The sequence below is a fragment of the Cryptotermes secundus genome, unplaced genomic scaffold (genome assembly GCF_002891405.2).
Source record: "Cryptotermes secundus unplaced genomic scaffold, Csec_1.0 scaffold929, whole genome shotgun sequence".
Classification (NCBI taxonomy): domain Eukaryota; kingdom Metazoa; phylum Arthropoda; class Insecta; order Blattodea; family Kalotermitidae; genus Cryptotermes; species Cryptotermes secundus.
This window is the reverse complement of record NW_019725015.1, coordinates 894,590-913,757: the sequence shown is the minus strand read 5'-3', so window position 1 is coordinate 913,757 and position 19,168 is coordinate 894,590. Positions and strand designations below refer to the sequence as shown.

The 19,168-nt window shown below is 38.1% G+C and overlaps 2 protein-coding genes across 2 annotated transcripts; both read left to right on the top strand.

Moving 5' to 3' along the window:
* Window positions 1-33: 33 nt before the first annotated feature.
* Window positions 34-4,939, top strand: LOC111863277 (60S ribosomal protein L12). Its single transcript, XM_023849457.2, has 6 exons — window positions 34-204; window positions 287-360; window positions 706-886; window positions 1,536-1,654; window positions 2,566-2,661; window positions 4,910-4,939. Exons 1-5 carry the CDS (start codon window positions 168-170, stop codon window positions 2,650-2,652), a joined length of 498 nt encoding a protein of 165 aa, XP_023705225.1. The 5' UTR covers window positions 34-167; the 3' UTR covers window positions 2,653-2,661; window positions 4,910-4,939.
* A 2,944-nt stretch (window positions 4,940-7,883) lies between these two features.
* On the top strand, window positions 7,884-16,712 carry LOC111863249 (store-operated calcium entry regulator STIMATE). The gene is made up of 6 exons (XM_023849390.2): window positions 7,884-8,036; window positions 8,121-8,292; window positions 10,638-10,782; window positions 11,411-11,532; window positions 12,690-12,886; window positions 15,004-16,712. The coding sequence occupies exons 2-6, from the start codon at window positions 8,175-8,177 to the stop codon at window positions 15,226-15,228; spliced, it is 807 nt and encodes a 268-aa protein (XP_023705158.1). The 5' UTR covers window positions 7,884-8,036; window positions 8,121-8,174; the 3' UTR covers window positions 15,229-16,712.
* The last annotated feature ends 2,456 nt before the right edge of the window (window positions 16,713-19,168 follow it).

Genomic DNA, 19,168 nt, shown 5'->3' with positions numbered 1-19,168 from the left:
GATTGTACGATGCTCTATGGTACTGGTGAGGTGAACATTATTTCCGTTTCCTTTACAGAACGGAGGTAGCGAAAGTAGGCGTGAATACATCGAGGTGTAATATTTTTACATTCGTTGCAAAGTATTATCTCTTACAAATTTATAAAGTTGTTCAGTAATAATATAATATGCCACCGAAGTTTGATCCAAGTGAAGTGAAAGTCGGTGAGTTCATTTTTATGCATATGGGTGTTGAGTAACTTTACCACGTGGTACTCCGGTTACAGTACAAATTATTTGTTTTCAGTGTATCTGAGGTGTGTTGGTGGTGAAGTAGGTGCAACATCATCCTTGGCTCCAAAAATAGGCCCCCTGGGTCTCGTAAGTAATACAACATTTTGTGAGATTAAATAATGGGACTAACTCAGTAAGCTCAGTTTTTGTGAAATGTGAGGTTTCTATGGCGGTGAGAGTTAAGAGCGCTGTTTCCGGAAATGGGTATCTGTATAGTCAAGTAGATGATTATCAGTCTAAGGGGTGATATTTGGGACATAGTACTCTGCAAGATATATTCTTGCTGCATTGCTTTGCGTTTTAATGTTCTGTATCATCTGTGTGAAGAGTGTAAATACATTTTACTTCGAAGTCAGATTCATAAATGTCGTTTCTGACTTAGGCTTTGAAAGAAAAAGATGCTAATTAAATCACCTTTTTTTCTGTTTTCAGTCTCCCAAGAAAGTTGGTGATGATATTGCGAAGGCAACTTCAGATTGGAAAGGTCTGAAGATCACTGTCAAGCTTACAATTCAGAATAGGCAAGCTGCAATATCAGTTTGCCCCTCAGCAGCATCTCTCATTATTAAAGCACTGAAAGAGCCACCTCGTGACAGGAAAAAGCAGAAGAACAGTTGAGTGCAATTGTAGCAAATAGGCGTTGATTATTAGAACTGATGACATGTATCATTTCATACTACTACATATTTGGGGGTTTTCTTTTAAGGCACGTTTATGGTCCCATAGGCGTTAGAATATTGGTTTGTTTTGCAGACTATGCTTGTGCTTTGTCATTAATCAAATTTGGTTTGTGCAGTTTGATTCCTTGGCCAAGTTGCATAAAGCTTAATTTTAATATGTACTTGTGTCTTACGAAATATGGTCTCTATCATTGTTGGAAATACAGTAATAATGTTTGTAAGGAAGGAAATAATGACATACTGAAATTCTAGCTGGTAGGATCGGTTATTTGTGCCTGTTACAATTTTCTGAATCAATTTTATATTAATAATATAGCATGTAACAGCTGTTTTGTTTGGGCTGTCCATAATTGTTGAGGGGGCGGGGCAAACAAGTTGCCTTACCAAGCATTCAGGTAACTGTTGTGTGCATTGTGCAGTGCCAGTCTTATTTGGGTCCCTTTTGCTCTGGTTGGTGTGAAGAGAAAAAAAAAAGTTCAGTTAGTCAGAAGATGGATTTTTCTATTGCACCAGTTTTCCAGTGCAGATTTATACTCTTCCATAATTTCCTTTCCAGTGACCTTGTGTTACATTTGTTTTCAGTTAAGCACAGTGGTAACCTTTCCTTTGATGACATCTTGAACATTGCAAAAACAATGAGGGATAGATCCATGTCAAGGAAAATGGAAGGAACAGTGAAGGAGATTCTAGGAACATGTCAGGTACAACAGTTTTGCATATTTTATGTCCATGGTTTACAGCACAAATATTATATGTCCATTATACACAGTCTTAAGAAAAGACATTATAGGTGCATCTGCACTGTTTTGGTAAGATATTACTCAACCCTTTGTCCCATTATCAGGGTCATTCATGGAGGTAGAATATTTGTGCAGGGTAGTCTGCAGTATCTAATACAGGTTTTTATACTACACACTCTGTCAACAATGCAAGAAATTGTTCCTTCTTTCTTACACTCAGACTTTTGATGCAATGTGTTTCGGCCCTAAATGGTCATCTTGAGGTGTCATACTATGGTAAAACTGCTACACTGCACTAATATTGCGCATTCATCACATATGCAACTGCGTGCTTCATGATTTAAAACAACATAATCGTAGTCAATTGGTATGCGTTAAAATAGCACACACTGTAGTTCACTTAACTTAAATCAAAATAAATATAAACTAATTAATTTAATTAATTATTAATACAATAATAAGAAGAATAGAAGAATTAATAAAAATAATAATTAGTACAAAAATTAAATCAAATTCAGAATTGCAATCTGCAGTAGTTCGGGCACACAGAAACTCAAAAGTTGATGTGTAACTCCCGTGCTCTAAACCATTATGTGCTTAAATTTGCATAGCGGAGCATAATGTGTGGTTTCAGCTCTCAAGGTTGGGCTGCGTAGAATTTTGAAGGTTTTCCATTTATTATTATTAATTTGTTAATTATTATTAATTAATTATTTTGGGAGGGATTTCTGGAGCTCTTGTGTAACTGTGGTATTGAGTATGTGGTAGCTCCCTCTTAAGTCTTAAAAGCCAGAGCCACACACAGACATGTGATTTTCTTATTAATGGAACTAAAATGTGCCTTGACATTGCAACAACTTTCTCTGTTTTAGTCTGTCGGCTGCACAGTGGAAGGAAGGCATCCGCATGATGTAATTGACCAGATAAATAATGGCGAGCTGGAAGTGCCAGAAGATTAAGTCCTTAATGTAAGTAGGCTGTTGGGCTGCTAAGTTTCTGGAAGCCATTTTCATGTTGCCATGCCCTCACCTTGTTCACATTGTCAATAAACTTTTGTATGATTATAATAAAAGAGTTTTTTATAGAACATTTTAGAGTTAATGTGCACACCTACACATCTCGGCTGATTTGCCACAAATATTTTTATGTATTTTTTTCTGCACCTTTTACCACAATGGCTCTGGTTATGATTTATTTATTTATTCATTATTCTCTTTTCTATGCATATTTTCTAATATTATGACACGAAGTTTTCAGTCTATCCTTATACATTTTGGAAGAGACTGTCTTCATTACAAAGGAGCTGGGGTAGCTCAGTTGCTGTAGTGATAGGCTGTGGGCTGGACAGCCAGGGTTTGATTCCTGTAGGTGCAAGAGATGTGTTCCTTGAGGATTTTTCTCAAATCCACAATATCCAGACCAGCTGTGGAGCTTCTCCAGTGGGGACTAGGGGCTCTTTCCGCAGGAGTAAAGTGGCCAGGGTGTGAAGGTGACCACTCACCTCCATCTAGTACCAAGATTAAGAATGGTGGAGCTATACCTCCAGTCTCTCATATTGGTGCTTGAATTAATTAAGCAGAAGGACATGACCTTTTTACCTTCATTACAAAGATCAAGTGGTTAATACTTGTTAGGAAAATTATCGTGTATTGTGAGGATAATGCATAGCCCATAAGTACAATTCATAGAATATGTTCAATTTTTAAAGCACGCGGCACGTTATTTCCACCGTGTTTAAAGGTATAACCAAGATGCAGTACCGCTGGAAGATTTTTGCATGCTGTTGTGAATAAATCGTATTTATTTGCAATGTTAGGTATTTCCAGTTTCAGTTAGATTTGTGCTTGCATTGAAGTTTTACCTTTGAAGGCACCATTTTCTGGTTTGGTGCTTCTCTTCTTTGCTACTGCTTGTTTGCTGAGGTAACATAATTTTCAGACATGTGCTGGCAGTGAGGTATCTGCTCATACACAGAATTCTGTTGTCTTGTGCACAGTTTGCAGTTAGTTTGTCAGCTTCTGCAGTCATTGTGAATATAGAAACACATGTTTTATTCCATATTGTACTATGACCATGTGTGTGTTACCCCCCCTCCACTCCACCATAAATTTTGACAAATTTTTATGAAATTGGTTATGAACATTACAACAGTGGACCTTGGTAACCATGTTGTTTGGTAGAATGTAAGCAAAAAATAGCTATGCAGAATGTACATCTTTCAAATACCCGGCGGAGGTCATCAAATTTTTAAGGGTGGAAAAATTCAGGGAACAAGTCCTCCAGGAGGGACTTTAAGCCGTGGGTCCCACGTCATAGCTTTACGGCACGTAAAAGAACCTCTTATCTCCAAAGGAGGTCACTGAGACAAATTAATGGGCGTTTCCCGCCCAACAGCAGTCTCTAATACCTCTGGTAGATGGGGGAAGCATTATAGATACCTCTCAGCTAGTAGAGCCGGTCTCGCTGGCTGGGCGGGACTGATGGTAAGCACCAGTACAGGTAGGATATATAGAGACTGGTAGAATATCATAGAGGGAAGCACAGTGGACCAATACAGGTCTAAGTGCATGGGAAACGCACCCTCTCCAATAACTAACTAACTAATATTATACTCTACAGAGATATGAATCTGTGGAGTTTGTTAGATAGGTACCGACATTTTCAAGCCTGAAGATTGAAGCAAGAGTTCGCACAAAAGCATCAGTACCTTGTCTACTACACTACAGCTTCTGCTCTTAAAGATGGAAGCAGCAGGTTCCTCTGAAACATTCCTGTCTACCGAACTACATGACATTACATCCCCAGAAGTCTGTAACATTAACGCCACCATTAGACCCTATAATCCCACAATTAAGGAATTTCTTCAGCTAATGCCTAAGAGAGGTGATTTGGAGAAGGATTTGTAAACTTGAATTCTAATGTAAGGATGATATTACTGTTCTGTGAGAAACTTTAAATGGCAACTGAAGTCTGTTAGAACGCTTTCCAGATCTTGGTGCTCAACAGCAGTGGTAGGGGTTGGCATCCCATCCACCCACTCAGTCTCAGTGCACTAATTGACTTCTACCTCTATCATGTGTCTTTTGGATGTAGTAAGGTTACAAAATAGTGAGCCAGAGACTGATCAAAGTGGGCATCAATTTGCCACTGGGGAGAAAACCCCAATAACAAATCATGTGAGTACTTAATTTTTAACTGTTCTCTCTTTCTTTTTAGGTATGGAGCACAGAAATAAATAAAACTTCAAAAATTTAAATTGCTTTCTTTTTTTTTACCCCCCCATAGAAATATTCCTTTTGTGTACTATTTGCAGGCACTTGGTGTTAACTGTAAAATTATTTTGCTCAAAGCATTTGTGTTGTAAAAATGTATAGATTTTGATGTTTCCAACTTCCAAATATATGGGGTGACATTGTCTGTCTAAGGTCTAAGAGGAGGATATGCCATACCTTGAGTGGGCAGCCATGTGGAAGGAAACTTAAGTCTGTTCAAGATTTCTGGGTTGGTGATTTCTGGTTTCCATTTGAAGTTTGAGGCCAGTGACTTTGTTGATGTAATGATTTTTTTTGTTAGTGTCTGATAATGCAACTTCCTAGCTGTTTTAGTCAGTGTATCAGAAACTCATATAAATTGCAAGGATTCTGGAGATTAATTTAACACCTGTTTAGGTGGCCCTATTTTGTTATCTATGATGTACATTTGTTCTTTTGGGGGGCATGGTTCTGCAGTGAAGAGCATATGATACAGTTTGACATGGTGGTGGTGTGTTTGCCAGTGGAAGAAAACGTCACATTCAGTTTTTTTATGTTCACAAGTGTATCAATCATTTGACTGCTAGTGCTACTGAGTTTGCAGATTCTATGTACAGTGAATTCTCAGCTATATGGTAATTGAGGGACGGGAGTCAAATGGATAGTTAAAACCATAGGTAATCCAAATCTAATGAACTCTGTGAGTTTAAGACTTATAGTGAACTCAGGCCCCATGGTTAATCCACATGTAATTGTATATGGAGTCTTGAATGTGTTCATGTAGTTCCACTATTTTACTCTGTAGGATTTCTAGCAAATCTTTCAGATGGCATTTGAAATGTTTTATGTTTGTACATTTAAGGCCATGCTTGTCAGTTTGGTATATTTCTTGTGGATATCTTAATGAAATAGTAACAGTTTCACTGCAATTAAGTGATTGGATATCAACTGCATTGGTTGTAAATGGTTTTCTGTTTTGGGTCCAAAAGACTTTCAGTTATATGTATGTAGTCTAAGAGATGCTTTAGTTTGAGTTACACTGCTAGTGTGTATGTAACAAGCAGGTACACCAAAGTATGTTGAACTCTGTGGTATCCTGCTTCCATTCCAGAAATTTTTCCAGAGTGGCAAGTTGCATTTCTCATTACCTGCTGCCTGCATATTAAAAATCGGAATTATCATGTACCCATTCCAGATGTGTGGTTCCCAGAGTGCCAGCTTGCAATTCTATTTAGTTGCTGCCTGCATATTGAAGATAGAATTATCCTGCTCCCATTCCAGATATGCTTTCCAGAGTGCCAGCTTGCATTTCTCCTTCCCAGTTACCTGCTGTCTACATATTAAAAATCCTAATTATCCTGCTCCCATTCCAGTTGTGGTTTCCAGAGTGCCAGCTTGCAATTCTCCTTCCAAGCCACCTGCTCTCTGCATATTAAAGACTGTCTTGATAGATTTGGGTCTACCTCAATATATGCAGCGATCCCATAGCATATCTGTTGAAGATGCAGCTCTTCCACTTCTGTTGTGTTAAGTGTTCAGGTAAAACAAAAGATTTGTCACTGACTCATAGGAATTGAAGTTCTCACAGCAGTAATGATGAGTTGTCTTCCAGGACAATGCCTTGCAGTCCGTTGAATGTCAACCGACTCTTCAGGGTTAGGCTATCATGTCTGCCACAGTGCATAATGGTATGTGTTTAGGGACAGGGTTTGGATTGGTAACTACTGGACTCAATCACTGATTTACACAATTCGTGACATGCAGTAAGTCTCAGTTCAACATGTCTTCAGCAGATGTTGCATGGGTACAGCTCACAACAGTGTAGGTTTCTTAGCATGTGTGTTCAGTCATTGCTATCTTCACTGTCTGGAGACACATCTGCTTAAGTCAAGTTATGTTAGGACTTACTGTCATGATGTGAAATCCCCATGTGGGGTGCCTACTCTGATGAGGGGCTGGTTTGTTTACAATTGCTGCTGGCTTTCACCAGCGCAATGATTCTCAAGTCGAAGTCCAGCTGGACTTGTAACCATATTTTACATTCAGATTAAAGCTCCACCAACGTTGAGGGCCAGGTTCCTCTATTTACAGCCCCAAAGTCACATTGCAACCGACAGTCAGTCAATCAATAAGTCTTTGTGTCTGGAGCTCATGACCAGATATCTATTACTGTTTCACAGTTACAGTCTTGTTTCTGTGGGGCGCTATCTCTGATGAGAAGAAGGGGCTGTCTTTTGTATATGCTGCTGACCTTGCCAGCAGTCTCTCTTGGATCCGAGTCCATTAGTACTTGCGACCATATTTTACTGTCTCAGATTTTGGACTTTTCGTTGCCTCCGACGACTCGCAGGGTCACGTGGAGGTGTTTGACCCCGCCTCCACACGGGTCACTCCCCAGAAACGATGGCCCAGTTACACCCCCAGGCCGGGCATCTGCTTAAACTCGTGGTGCCCTAGCCTTGGGGGTGGACAGCATAGAAAACCCCTTCCCATGTCTCTGTTACCGTAGTCACATGACTTCGTTGCGGGAGAACATGTTTGCAGAGCCATTCCCCACCAACGACCGTCTCGTCTGATTTCTCAGTTCTGGCTTTTGAGCCCTCGTCACAATATTTTCATGATGCGACGAGGTATACAGAAAATATATTCCATTTCTGTCAGAAATCAAACGAGGTTACAGTATAAAAAGTGGATTACGTCCGGTATTCCATACCTTCGAACGTACCTCAATTAAAGGCATGACGTTTAATAGTTTCCTCATATACACTGTCAACATACTTCGAACATTTTAGTCACGGACCGTATCCGGATGATGTCTGGTCACCGTAGGTCGGTATACGTAAACGAACCTATACTCCGGGTCACGTAGTAAACCGTGTGTTGGTAACACCGTTCCAGTGATTCGAGTGCGTTCGAGTGGTAGACGTGTATTTGAAGTTTTTGAAGGTGATCGTAGTGGTACGATATGTAGTACCCGTAGTACGTAGGTATGTGTCCTATTTTTATGTGATGTCACATGTCATGTTCTTGTGGTGCTTAATTAAGATCAGTTTGAATAAATAAGATGTAATAGACACAAAGTTCGAGTTGTGGTAAGTGTGTAATGGAACTGAAGATCACTGATGTTTTGCAAAGTGAATGTGCGTTTGTTGTTGATACAAAATTAGTTTTTTCAGGGTATGTGATATGTTCATTACAAATTTGAAAAGAGAATTCTCAAACCTGTTTCGATGAATACGTCAACAATTGGAGGCTCAAGGCATGGAGGTCTACAATGTAATATTACCGATATGTTTGGATGGTTTCTTCAAGTACTTTTGGCTGCTCTAGCATTTACTTGTCTAATCCGTAAGTAAAAATCGAATTGTTGTGGAATGTGTGTTGTATGTACAAATCAGACGTGTATGTCTTTCAGAACTGCCATTTAGTAAAGGTTTATTGTTGTGGGAAATTGTTTTACGTTATGTAGACAAAACGACAGAATAATAGAACTCAAAATGAGAACCGCATATCGATTTTTTTCGTATACGTAGTAGTGCTGCATTTTTTAGGGCCTTTACAGTGTATGGCCATGCATGACGTGATATTCAGGTGTAATAACGGTAACGTATTTTGGCTATTTACTTCTCTGGTGGTAAAAACCAGCGTGCAAACCGCGGATTCAGATGTACCGCAAGGGTGATCATGTTACCCAATATGATTACATATGTTGTACATATTCCCAATGAAATGTTGCAGTTACAGTGTAGGACTGTATTGCAACATGGTTTTCTGCAGTATTCAGGTGCACAGGGTAAAGTCCATAGTTCTCTATAAATAGGCTGCATGCTTCTGGTTTGCCTAACCAAATTTGAGTGAAGCATTAGAAAATACCAATGAAATGATGACATTGTTAAAACAACAGACTTATAGTGAACATCTAAGTTCGCTGTATCTTATTAATATTATTATAAAAGATAAAAGAACTCCGTCCAGTGTGACTGTTGAAGTTTTTACTACTTCAATTCTTAACACCCTTAATGTTTCGGTCCCTATAGACCATCATGAGAGGGACATCGATGCTCTTTGGAAACCACTATTACAATGGGTGTTCTGAATGTTAAAATATATACACATACAATGTTTGTAATGCACAGTATATAGAAAATCCAAAGTTTTCACAACTACAGCAGTTGTCTTGGTATATTAACGATTTTTAAAACTTAAAAAAAACACTTTGATATACCAAGACAACCGCTGTAGTTGTGAAAACTTTGGATTTTGTATATACTGTGCATTACAAAAATTGTATGTATAGTATATATTTTAACATTCAGAACATCCATTGTAATAGTGGTTTCCAAAGAGTATCGATGTCCCTCTCATGATGGTCTATAGGGACTGAAACATGTAAGAGTGTTAAGAATTGGAGTAGTAAAACTTCAACAGTCACACTGGACAGAGTTGTTTTATCTTTTATAATACTGTTAGTGTGACGGACCAGAATGAAACAAATCAAATTTATTAATATTAAGTAGTATGTTGTAATAAAATGCAATCATCAGTTCCAACAACCTATGTTATATGAATGCTTCAGTGAAGGGGCATAAATGTAAGTAATTTGGTGATCTGTGCCAGTAACACTGGTGAAACGTAAGTGTTAAATGTACCTCAAATTTCATCTGTGTCAGTTACTGGATAAATGTACAGAATATCAGGGATTCCAAAATCGATAAATATCAATTGACATAACACAAATACTGAAGCTGTCCCCCAAAACTTGCATTATGTCGAGTGTTGACCGTATTGTCTTGCGTAGCGTGGGATTCTGTATCAGATTGAAGCACTGCAAGATAGACGTTTCATGTAAGATATATAAAATGGTTATGTTCATCCTTATTCGAGTAAATTAATTATACAGAAATTAAACACTTCTTCTCAAATCTTTGAACTTTAAAAGCATTATTTACCTTACGTATTGCTGTTAAACGATTTTTCTCAAACGTTGAATTGCATTTTGCAGTTTCACATTCTGAGATGTTTGTGCTTAAACATAAACTTTTGCAGGGCAGGTCACAGGAAAGTTTAGAAAGAAAGAAGTTAGTCCAGTTTGATCAGACTTCGGAATTTCAGAAATAAGTGTCCTTACTATATTCTAACCTAATTTAGTTATAGAATACTGTAAGGCTATGTTGGTGAAACATGGAATGTAATGAATAAACTTGAAATATGAGAAAGCGTATAAAGCTGTCATAAAATTATCCATTTGCCTCGACTAACATAGAACATACGGAATACTACAGTGTGGAATGTATAAAAAAAATATAAAATATGATATAAATTTAACACATGTTTTTTATCTATTTTAATGATTATAAACTGTACATATATATTTATATTTGTATTGTACTATATTAACTATGTGACTGGTTCTGTATCTATGTATATGGATTTATGGAATATACAATAAATGAATGAATGTGGTGCCATGTAGTCTATAGAAGTTTACCAACATTTTGGATGTTTGTACTGCATTTCTCTTTGGGGTTGAAGAGTTACAGTGTAGCATAAGTGTTTTTTTTTTAATATCAACTTAAATTGAGTCATGTAGGCAAGTCTTAATTCCACCAGCACTGTTAGCTGATAGCCGAGGTTTCTGTCCCCCCTGGGCAAATCATAATACAAAGTTAACATGCATTGATTGTGTCTTCCAGTGAAGAGATTCTGTGAGCCACCATATGAACGCCGCCCATGGTTAATATGGTTCTACGATACATCAAAACAAGGCATGGGGGCATTAGTTATCCATCTGGCTAATGTTTACTTGGCCACCAAATTTCAGGGAGACCCCTGCACATGGTAAGTTTCACTTGCTTATAATTTTTTGTTTAAGGAAGTTTTGAATAAATTCAAAAGTCTCTGATATTGGCATATTTCACTTTGTATTACTGAATCTGTTTCTGTTATTAGATAAATATAGAATGCTTTTCGAAGATAATAAAATAATGACTCAGAGTAAATGTAATCACATTTCATTTTGTTATTGTGGTAAATACTGTGAGTAATATAAGGTCAAAGAATAGTAGTTTCTGGTGGTGGTGGTGGGGGTCTCTTCAAGTGTGAAATAAAACTCAGAACAGAATTTAATCTGTTTTCCAAAAGGTTTGCCATGTAATGTCATTGTTCCATATGGGTGCAAAACTTGGTGTCTTGCAGAATATGGAGGTGTTTAAAATAGTAGTACTGAGAAGAATGATCAGACCCATGGCATGTGAATTAATAAGGCACTGAAGAAAATTACAATGTAATATTGTTGCAATGTTTAAATGTAGAAATTTGATAGTATAGTTGGTAGGATACAAGAATTGCATGCAATATTTTGAGTTGGATGCCTGAAAGGAAAAGACCACTAGTGAGTCCTATACCATGGAATTAGCTGTACAGGAAGCATTGAATCCATTGCTGTAAATAGTTTTCTTGTTTTCAGGTACATCATAAACTTCTTACTAGATTCGTCCATTGGTCTTGGGATCATCTATGTGGGGATCCGGGTATCTCAGTACCTCTCCAGAGTCAGACGATGGGAAGCAATCAATTTTGGTGAATATGGTCAGTATACCACTACAGGGTGTTGCATGTTGCTGTCCAAAACCATGTTGTTAGATATGAGTGTTAATGGCTTACCCAGATAAGACCATATCACATTCAGATTGGGAGTTGTTTTATAATTATCCCTTGTGATGTGAGAACATGGGATTTTAAATCTCCCAGTACTACAGGGTTGGTAGCCATACTTTAGCTTGGAGTAACAGTAAAGATAAAGTTGTCCCTGTGCTCAATTAGTTGAGCACTACGCCATGAAGACATATGGGGAAGTGGAGGTATAGCTCCACCTTTCTTAACCTTGGCACTAGATGGAGGTGAGTGGTCAGCTTCATGCCCCTACCAGTTTCTCCCCCAGTACCAATTGCCTAGGAGGCTGGGTGGGCCCCAGGGTCAGTCTGGAAGCTGTGGAGAAGGGAAAATACTTGGACTGTCAGAAATGAAATCTGGCTGGGCTGGCAGTCGTGGTATTTATAAAAGGCAGTGCTTAGCCAGTGGCTTGTGGCACAATGGAGCATTGGTTTTTGGTTTTATTCTTGCAGTGTTTGTGTTAAGTATCCATATTTTTTTAGAAGCACATAGTTGCATTTTAATGGGAAAATATGTCCAAGTTCATGTTCGTTGTATATCACTACATGTATGATTGTAAAAAATTTAATAGTTATGTCTCTTTTAATTAATAATTAATTCAGTCTGAGTAATTCTTGCATGCTTTTTGGTTTAGTCAAGATTGATTGATGAAGATAAGTATTTTTAATAATCACAGTTTGACTTGATTTCCTACAATTATCCTAGAATTTCACACTAGAGAGGCAGTTCTATTTGAGATGTGTAATATTTTTGAAATGGTCTTGTCTTTTCTTAATGCAGATTTTGTGAAACAGTTTAACAATAAAAATCATATTTCAGATTTGAGTTTCTCATGGGCACAAACATTAGTACTGTGGTCTTCAGGGATGTACTGCCATATTGTTTGGTCAATAGGCATCAACACTCTGGAGGACCCTTTCTTCTCAATTACATGGTATCACCTCTCAGAAGACTAACCACAATGAAAACCTCGTACTTTTGAAGAGCACTGAGAATTGACATGATATGACTAACGATATTGATTTTGATGTTTACCTTGTAAAGTTATCAGCCTTGTGACTGCATGTTAACAGGCAAACCTCCGTCAGTGAACGCCTGGGTAGCACAGTGCTGCTTGTATGTTCTCCTCATGGTCATCGTGAAGATATGTATCACTCTTCTCATCCAGTTAGATTTCTGGGATGATGTTCGAGACTTCATCCTCTCACCTATCGTAAATCCAAAGGTTGAAGTTGTCGTGGTGATGCTCGTCATTCCATTCTTTATCAATGTGAGTATTTATGTAGACACTGTGATGTCTGTCACATCCTGTGCAGTATGCTCACCTCTGTATCTGAATTTTGTTACATTCTCTGAATTTCTGTAGTGTCTGTCCTCATGCCTCTTGTACTCATCAGTAGCTCCACTCTTGGTCGAAGCAAAATTTAATGATTCCAGGCCTAATAAAATGGGGAGATGTCTCATGGATTGACCCTGCCCACATCTCCCTCACATGTTTGCACTTTCTGCTGCACCATACTACCCTGTAGTCTCCTCTGGTCATCTAGCCATTCTGTTCACATGAATTATGATGACAGTAACCTTCACTAGAAATAAATGCTCAGGGTTGGTTGACATAGGCTGGAGGCAGTTGAAGGGGATACAGTAAAGGTAGTCCTTGAATACAGTCATCTTTACTGTCCGAGGAACTTAGTTATGTGGTCATCGTAAAGACAAGTGCTTAGGCTTGATGACATAGGGCAGAGGAAGCTGGGGAGGAGTGGAGCAGTGAGCAGAAGAGGGGGAAGCTGCAAACACCTCATCTACATGACCACGAGACTTCTTTCCATGGCCTCAATATAAGTATGCCAGTTCATATTGGAAAGTTTTGTTTAATTCCACTTTGTTACCTATGCAGCTTATATTATCATCAGATTGTAGGGTGGTCATGAATTATGGATTGGAAAACATGTAGAAGGAAGTAGTTGTATCCTGTTTCAAGCACTGTCTAGCATTTACTTGGAGGAACTGAGGAAACATACAAATAACTCAGTTGTAATAGTTCCAGGATTCAAACACTGGGCCTTGTGAATAAGAAGTAAAAATGCTACTTGTGATATGTGACATTTATATAGCTTGTATTAACAGTAGTATCTATGGTACAATAGGCCAGAAGTAGCCACAGTACAAGGGACTTACTCCCACACCACTAGCAATAAAAAAAAAACAGTAGTATCTAACTGCTGAAAACTGTTGCATTCCGAAAGTTTAGAACTCGGAAGATAAAGGATAAGTGGTACAACTTTCTTGTATTAGCTGCTTTTCAAAAGGTGGCTATCAAATCTGAAGTGACATTATGGGTAAACTGACAAGTGTCTGATTGAGATGTAAGAAAACTCAAAGTCTGAATCCAATTAAAGGCATAGTTTGAGTTCAGAAATCATCTTGATGTTCGTACATTTCTGTCCATTACGTTTTGAGGCATAGTTATGCTGTTGTTGACATTCTCTGTAGTAGACATCTGCAGAACTGGAAATTTTTGTCATCAGTAGAGACACCAACAGCAAAATGGTGATATTCAGGGTCGAAAGAAGTAGTTTTTATTGTAACATTGTAAGTATTGTGGGGTGTGTGATTTCTGCTGCTTTCAGTATTAGGGAACTAAACAGGAGTGGCAGGCTGGATGGCTGGGGTTCAATTCTTGGCAGGGATAAGTGGTTTTTCTGTACTCCACAACATCCAGACTGGCTTTGGACCCACCCAGCCTCCTCTGCCATGGGTACCAGGAGCCGTTTCTCTGGGGATAAAGCTGCTGGGGCGTGAAGCTGACCACTCACCTCCATGTAGTGCTGAGATCAAGAACAGTGGAACTATACCTCCTTTTTCCCATACATCTTTGGGGTATGGTACTTAATGAATTAAGCACAGGGGCAGCTTTACACACACAGACACACAGAATTTTATATATGGGCAGTTGTTTGAGTGGTCATAACTTGGACCTTGGCCACCCAATTGGTGCACGTTGTTTGACTGACCACTTTACAGAAAATGTGTAACTTTACTGCTTGTTCCTTGTATCACAACCTTTTTGTTTTCACGCTGTCCTACTGATGCATTCTGTGTATGGATTTGGGATTGTCAAACCTGTGGCCTTCTGGCTCTCATGACATATGGTCTGACATTGCCAGGTATATTGGAGAGATCTGCTGCTTCCACCTTCAGTGTAGATGCCTGGCTACTCTTGTCATGAAGATGGAAGCAGCATGTTTCCCTGAAATGTTTGTACTATTCTGTGAGCCTGCATAGCCTCACATCCCAGAAGATGTAGGCTTAATTTATAATTACAATACACATTACTAAATAAAATAATCACGTGAAGAAACAGATCACTTCTCTTCCCTTTGCCAGGCACTCATGTTCTGGGTCACTGACAACTTCCTTATGAGACGTAGCAGTCGGAGGGGTCATCCTGTCGATCCAAGCCTTTTACAGAGGGTCAAAGTTCGGTATCGGAAAATCAAGAGGGAAAAGCGAGATGACTCGGAGTCTGACGTCCTGCTGTCTGCTGATGAGGAGTTGTTAGGAACTAATGGAAGCTTGCAGCAGAGACTGCCCAGTGTGATGATCACATAGGATTAGTATATATCCTGCTCATGAACTCTTCCTGTGGAAATCTTTGTATGGAAAGACCATATCATCATTTTCTATTCTCCATCCATTTGTAACTTTTTATGAAATGGATTGTGACATATTTATGAGAATTATATATGAGTTCATTTTGATAGGAATAGCTATTTTTTAACATTGTGTGATAAGGAGGGTTGATTGTAAACTACTGTTATGCAGTAATAATACTCTCAAGGCTGATGATGTAGAATTCAATTTTAAGCATAGCTCTCAAGATTTATTCATGAATTTGGCTGAATATTTATTTTTCAGGGATGTAAAAACTAGGTACTATCTAATGAGAACTTTGACTGATATTTATTATTATTTCTGATAGCTATATATAGATGTTGTGTCATTGTGTGTTTTGGCATGGCTACAGACTGAGGACTGTAAGTAGGAACATCACTTGTATGTTTTACATGCAGTTCTTTTTAACAGCTCCTGTTTTTGGAACCATTTTCTTTGTATACCATCTTGGTATAAAAATTGATGAGATTTCTGAGTGATTTATCTCAAATTGAAAGACTTTGAGTTCATAAATATTGCTGGAAATACACGGCCTATCTCTGCAGGGAAGCTTAATACAAAGTCAGTTCCTTGTTCCTGTTGGTTGCAGTTGTTGAAATCTGGTGAATAATAAAATTCTTAAAGTTGCATATTATTTATGTAAATTGTTTATAGTGGAAAATTATATTTTAGTTGACAAAATCATACTGATTTGGTTTTGTGAATCTTGAAGGTTCATTTAGATGGTTTTAATCATTGTTGCCAACTGTTTGTTTGTAACATGTGATAGTAGCTCTGATTCAGGGCTTTATAGTGTGTCCAGAGGATGAATCATGACTATCCGTTGTAGGTCGGTGAGCAGTGATGAGTGCCGATGGTACACTGAACACAGCATACGTTGGCCAACTACCAAACCTCAGTTTTTGCATTCCATGTAATCTCTGCCTTAGTAGTAAGTGGCAGTGTGTGGTCAGTATGATCACATGAACCTGTGAGAGGCTGGGTGTTGCAGTTTATGTGTGTTTACAGTATTGCCAACAACAGTACTTCCATTTTCAATATGACAAGTACTTGGGTAAACTGTGACTGACTTGACCCAAGGTTTATTGTTGGGTCACCTCCTGAAAGTTACAGGGCATCCCTGGAACCAGTCTGCAGATATTGCACAGTGCACAACTAAATTGCTGCTCTTGATGTTCATTCCTATGAAATCTCTCTTGTAAAATGTCCAAACTGTACCTTTTAGACTTCGCTCTTTTGCTTATCTCTGTTCATTATCCCTGAGAGTTACGCATCTCTTTCATCTGATGATGTCTTTTGACTTCACCATCTTCAGTACTGTGTTTACATAACTTATCATTTGTTGCTTAGTCGACTATGATGGTGAATAGTGTGGAAACTGGTTTGCCTGTAGACAGATATAATTAAACTGAAGAATTTTGTATGCCTGTTTTCTGTTAAGTGCCCCCATCTGGATATAAAGGCCACTGAACTTACTTCTTTATAAGTGTGATTTCTTGATGTCCCTGCTACACATCAAACGCCAGGGCCCATGATCATACATGGTTTAGTTGAAATGTATGTTGGACCTATGACTCATCAATAATTAAGCTGCACTGACTAGACATGCAATTACTGCAGTGGTGCATGTACACATTTAAGCTGTCCAAGTGTTGCATTTTGTTAGTACCCCCAAGTTGCAATATTATCACCAGCCAAATGGTAGTGGGTGATTTAAAATCCCTGTTCTAAGATAATAAATGTTAAACATCAGCACATTCATCTTGTCATAAGAGGTTGATTGAGGAACATCTTAAAGCATGTTGTTCATTGTTCTTTATGTTCGTATGTAAGTCTGACCATTTTGCAGAATTTTACATAACTCCAGATGTTACTATTGGTTCCCTAGTGGTAATATTGAACATGTGCATAATGATGTACAAATCTGTAATTGTGGTTTATAAAATGTCAGCATGCAGAACTTCTTGTTTGTAGCTCTCATGTAGCCTTCTTGTGACTTTCAGGAGTGAGGTATCCTATCAAAGCTCTTTCTTTCAACATTTCATTTCCAGGTTTTCTTGTACTGTTCAGAAAACATCTGTTATATGTGAAATTTTCAATTCTATAATAATTTTTTACATTTTATTGTCAAAAAGGGTATAACCTATTCATCTCATTAAACACTTTTCAGATATTAATTTTCTTTCCTCCATGCCTTATGGTCCTAGAGTAATGTTGATCTTGTGAGTTTTTGTTTTTTAAATGAGTTCTGGAACCTTAATGTAAGGCTCAGTATGATAATTCACTGTTTATATGGCCACCTAGTGTTGGTAGGGTTACGAAATCCAGGAGGTTACTGTGATGTAGACATATGTTGAATGGGGGAAGAAAGAAATGCAGACATAATTTTGATAGGGGGATCTTTTGGAAATTGGCCTCTTTAGAAGATCGAGGAAGAGGAGGAGGATAATATTAAAACATATATGGGGAAACCCCCATTTAAGGTTTTTTGGGGGGCAGTATATTTGAACGTTCAATTGAGGAAAACTTCAAACAGAGAGAATTTAACATTGACTATATTCACTTTTGGTTCATTAAATTTGAGCATTAAATTAGGAAAAACGAAAAATTTAACTTCAAGTGGTGGGTTCCACTGTGCTGAGGAAGTAGGCTGTAAAAGTCTGTGGAAATGGTTTTGAATCGTGTGTAATGGCAGATTTCGGTATTAGCAGTGTTGAGTGCTGCTGTTAGGAAGTTTATAGATCTGTTGATCAGTCATTGTGATAAGAGTCAATGTCTGAATGGGTGTTTGTGTGTGTTGATGGAAAGTAGAACACTGTGTGCATGATCAGAGAGTACCAATCATGGAGGGGGTGACATCACAGAATATGTGGTACAGTTTAGTATGTATATGTCAGCTGTGTTGCGCCAGAAAACTGAAGGTTTCCCATATCTCTGTTGCCATTATTGGCTTAGTTACTGACATTGTGTTGTGATCATTCTTTCTTCATGGCAGTGATATTTTGAGAATGTGTTGAGAATCTCTTTCATATGTGTGGAAAAATGGCAGTTAACCTTTCTTTTGAATGTAATATTACCATTTAATATGTTGTCAATATTTATCCTTTCCCTTAAATAGAGGAACAGATAAGAAAGATTGATATATATTCATTTGTGCCAGTTCTCAAATGGTTTCATGCAGACAGCATCTAACTCTTATTTTTATGATCTGGAAAGCACTTTTGTTATGTGTTAAAATTTCTTTTGCAGATGCACTAGATGGTTCAACTAACACTATTTCTATACTAAAACATCAGAACATCAAATTGTAACATAACTATCTTTACAATTTAATTTAATTATTCCCTTTCTGCACCAAACCCTTGAGTTCTGACAGATATTTCTGTAATTGTGGTAGCACTTCTGCCAGGTATTTGTATGTATGACAAGAATGTTTTAATGATCTGTGCAGTGTTACAACTATGAAACAGTGAGTACAGAGAGTGCAGTATATCTACAACAGGCTAAGTTGTATGGGTGTGTGAAGTGAGAGAAGGCAGTGTTCTCTCATTAAAAAGATGTGAAATGAGTCTGACCAACTGCTTTCTGATCTGTATCTGTTCATATGAAAGAAATTAGTTTTATGTACTAGTGAGTTATGCCCTCCTTTTTTGAGTGTGGTATTCAGGATGTGGTACAGAAGTTCCCCATCACTTGCTAATAGTAGGACTACTGTGGTACTGATCTGTAGGCCCCACAGAGCATGGTTATTTCTGGATGCAAATCTTTTGGTTTTAAAAAGTTGGTCTTGGCTGTGGTTGTAAATGGATATCCAACAGTAACATTATGTGTTGTGCATATTTCCATGTGTTGATGGTCAAGAGTGTTTTCCTCGCCT

Coding starts and splice junctions, on each gene's coding strand:
- LOC111863277 (XM_023849457.2), top strand. CDS start 168: ATGCCACCGAAGTTTGATCCAAGTGAAGTGAAAGTCG. Junction 887..1,535: donor CAGGAAAAAGCAGAAGAACA/GTTGAGTGCAAT, acceptor ATTTGTTTTCAG/TTAAGCACAGTGGTAACCTT. Junction 1,655..2,565: donor AGATTCTAGGAACATGTCAG/GTACAACAGTTT, acceptor TCTCTGTTTTAG/TCTGTCGGCTGCACAGTGGA.
- LOC111863249 (XM_023849390.2), top strand. CDS start 8,175: ATGAATACGTCAACAATTGGAGGCTCAAGGCATGGAGGTCTACAATGT. Junction 11,533..12,689: donor AATCAATTTTGGTGAATATG/GTCAGTATACCA, acceptor GCATGTTAACAG/GCAAACCTCCGTCAGTGAAC. Junction 12,887..15,003: donor TCATTCCATTCTTTATCAAT/GTGAGTATTTAT, acceptor TCCCTTTGCCAG/GCACTCATGTTCTGGGTCAC.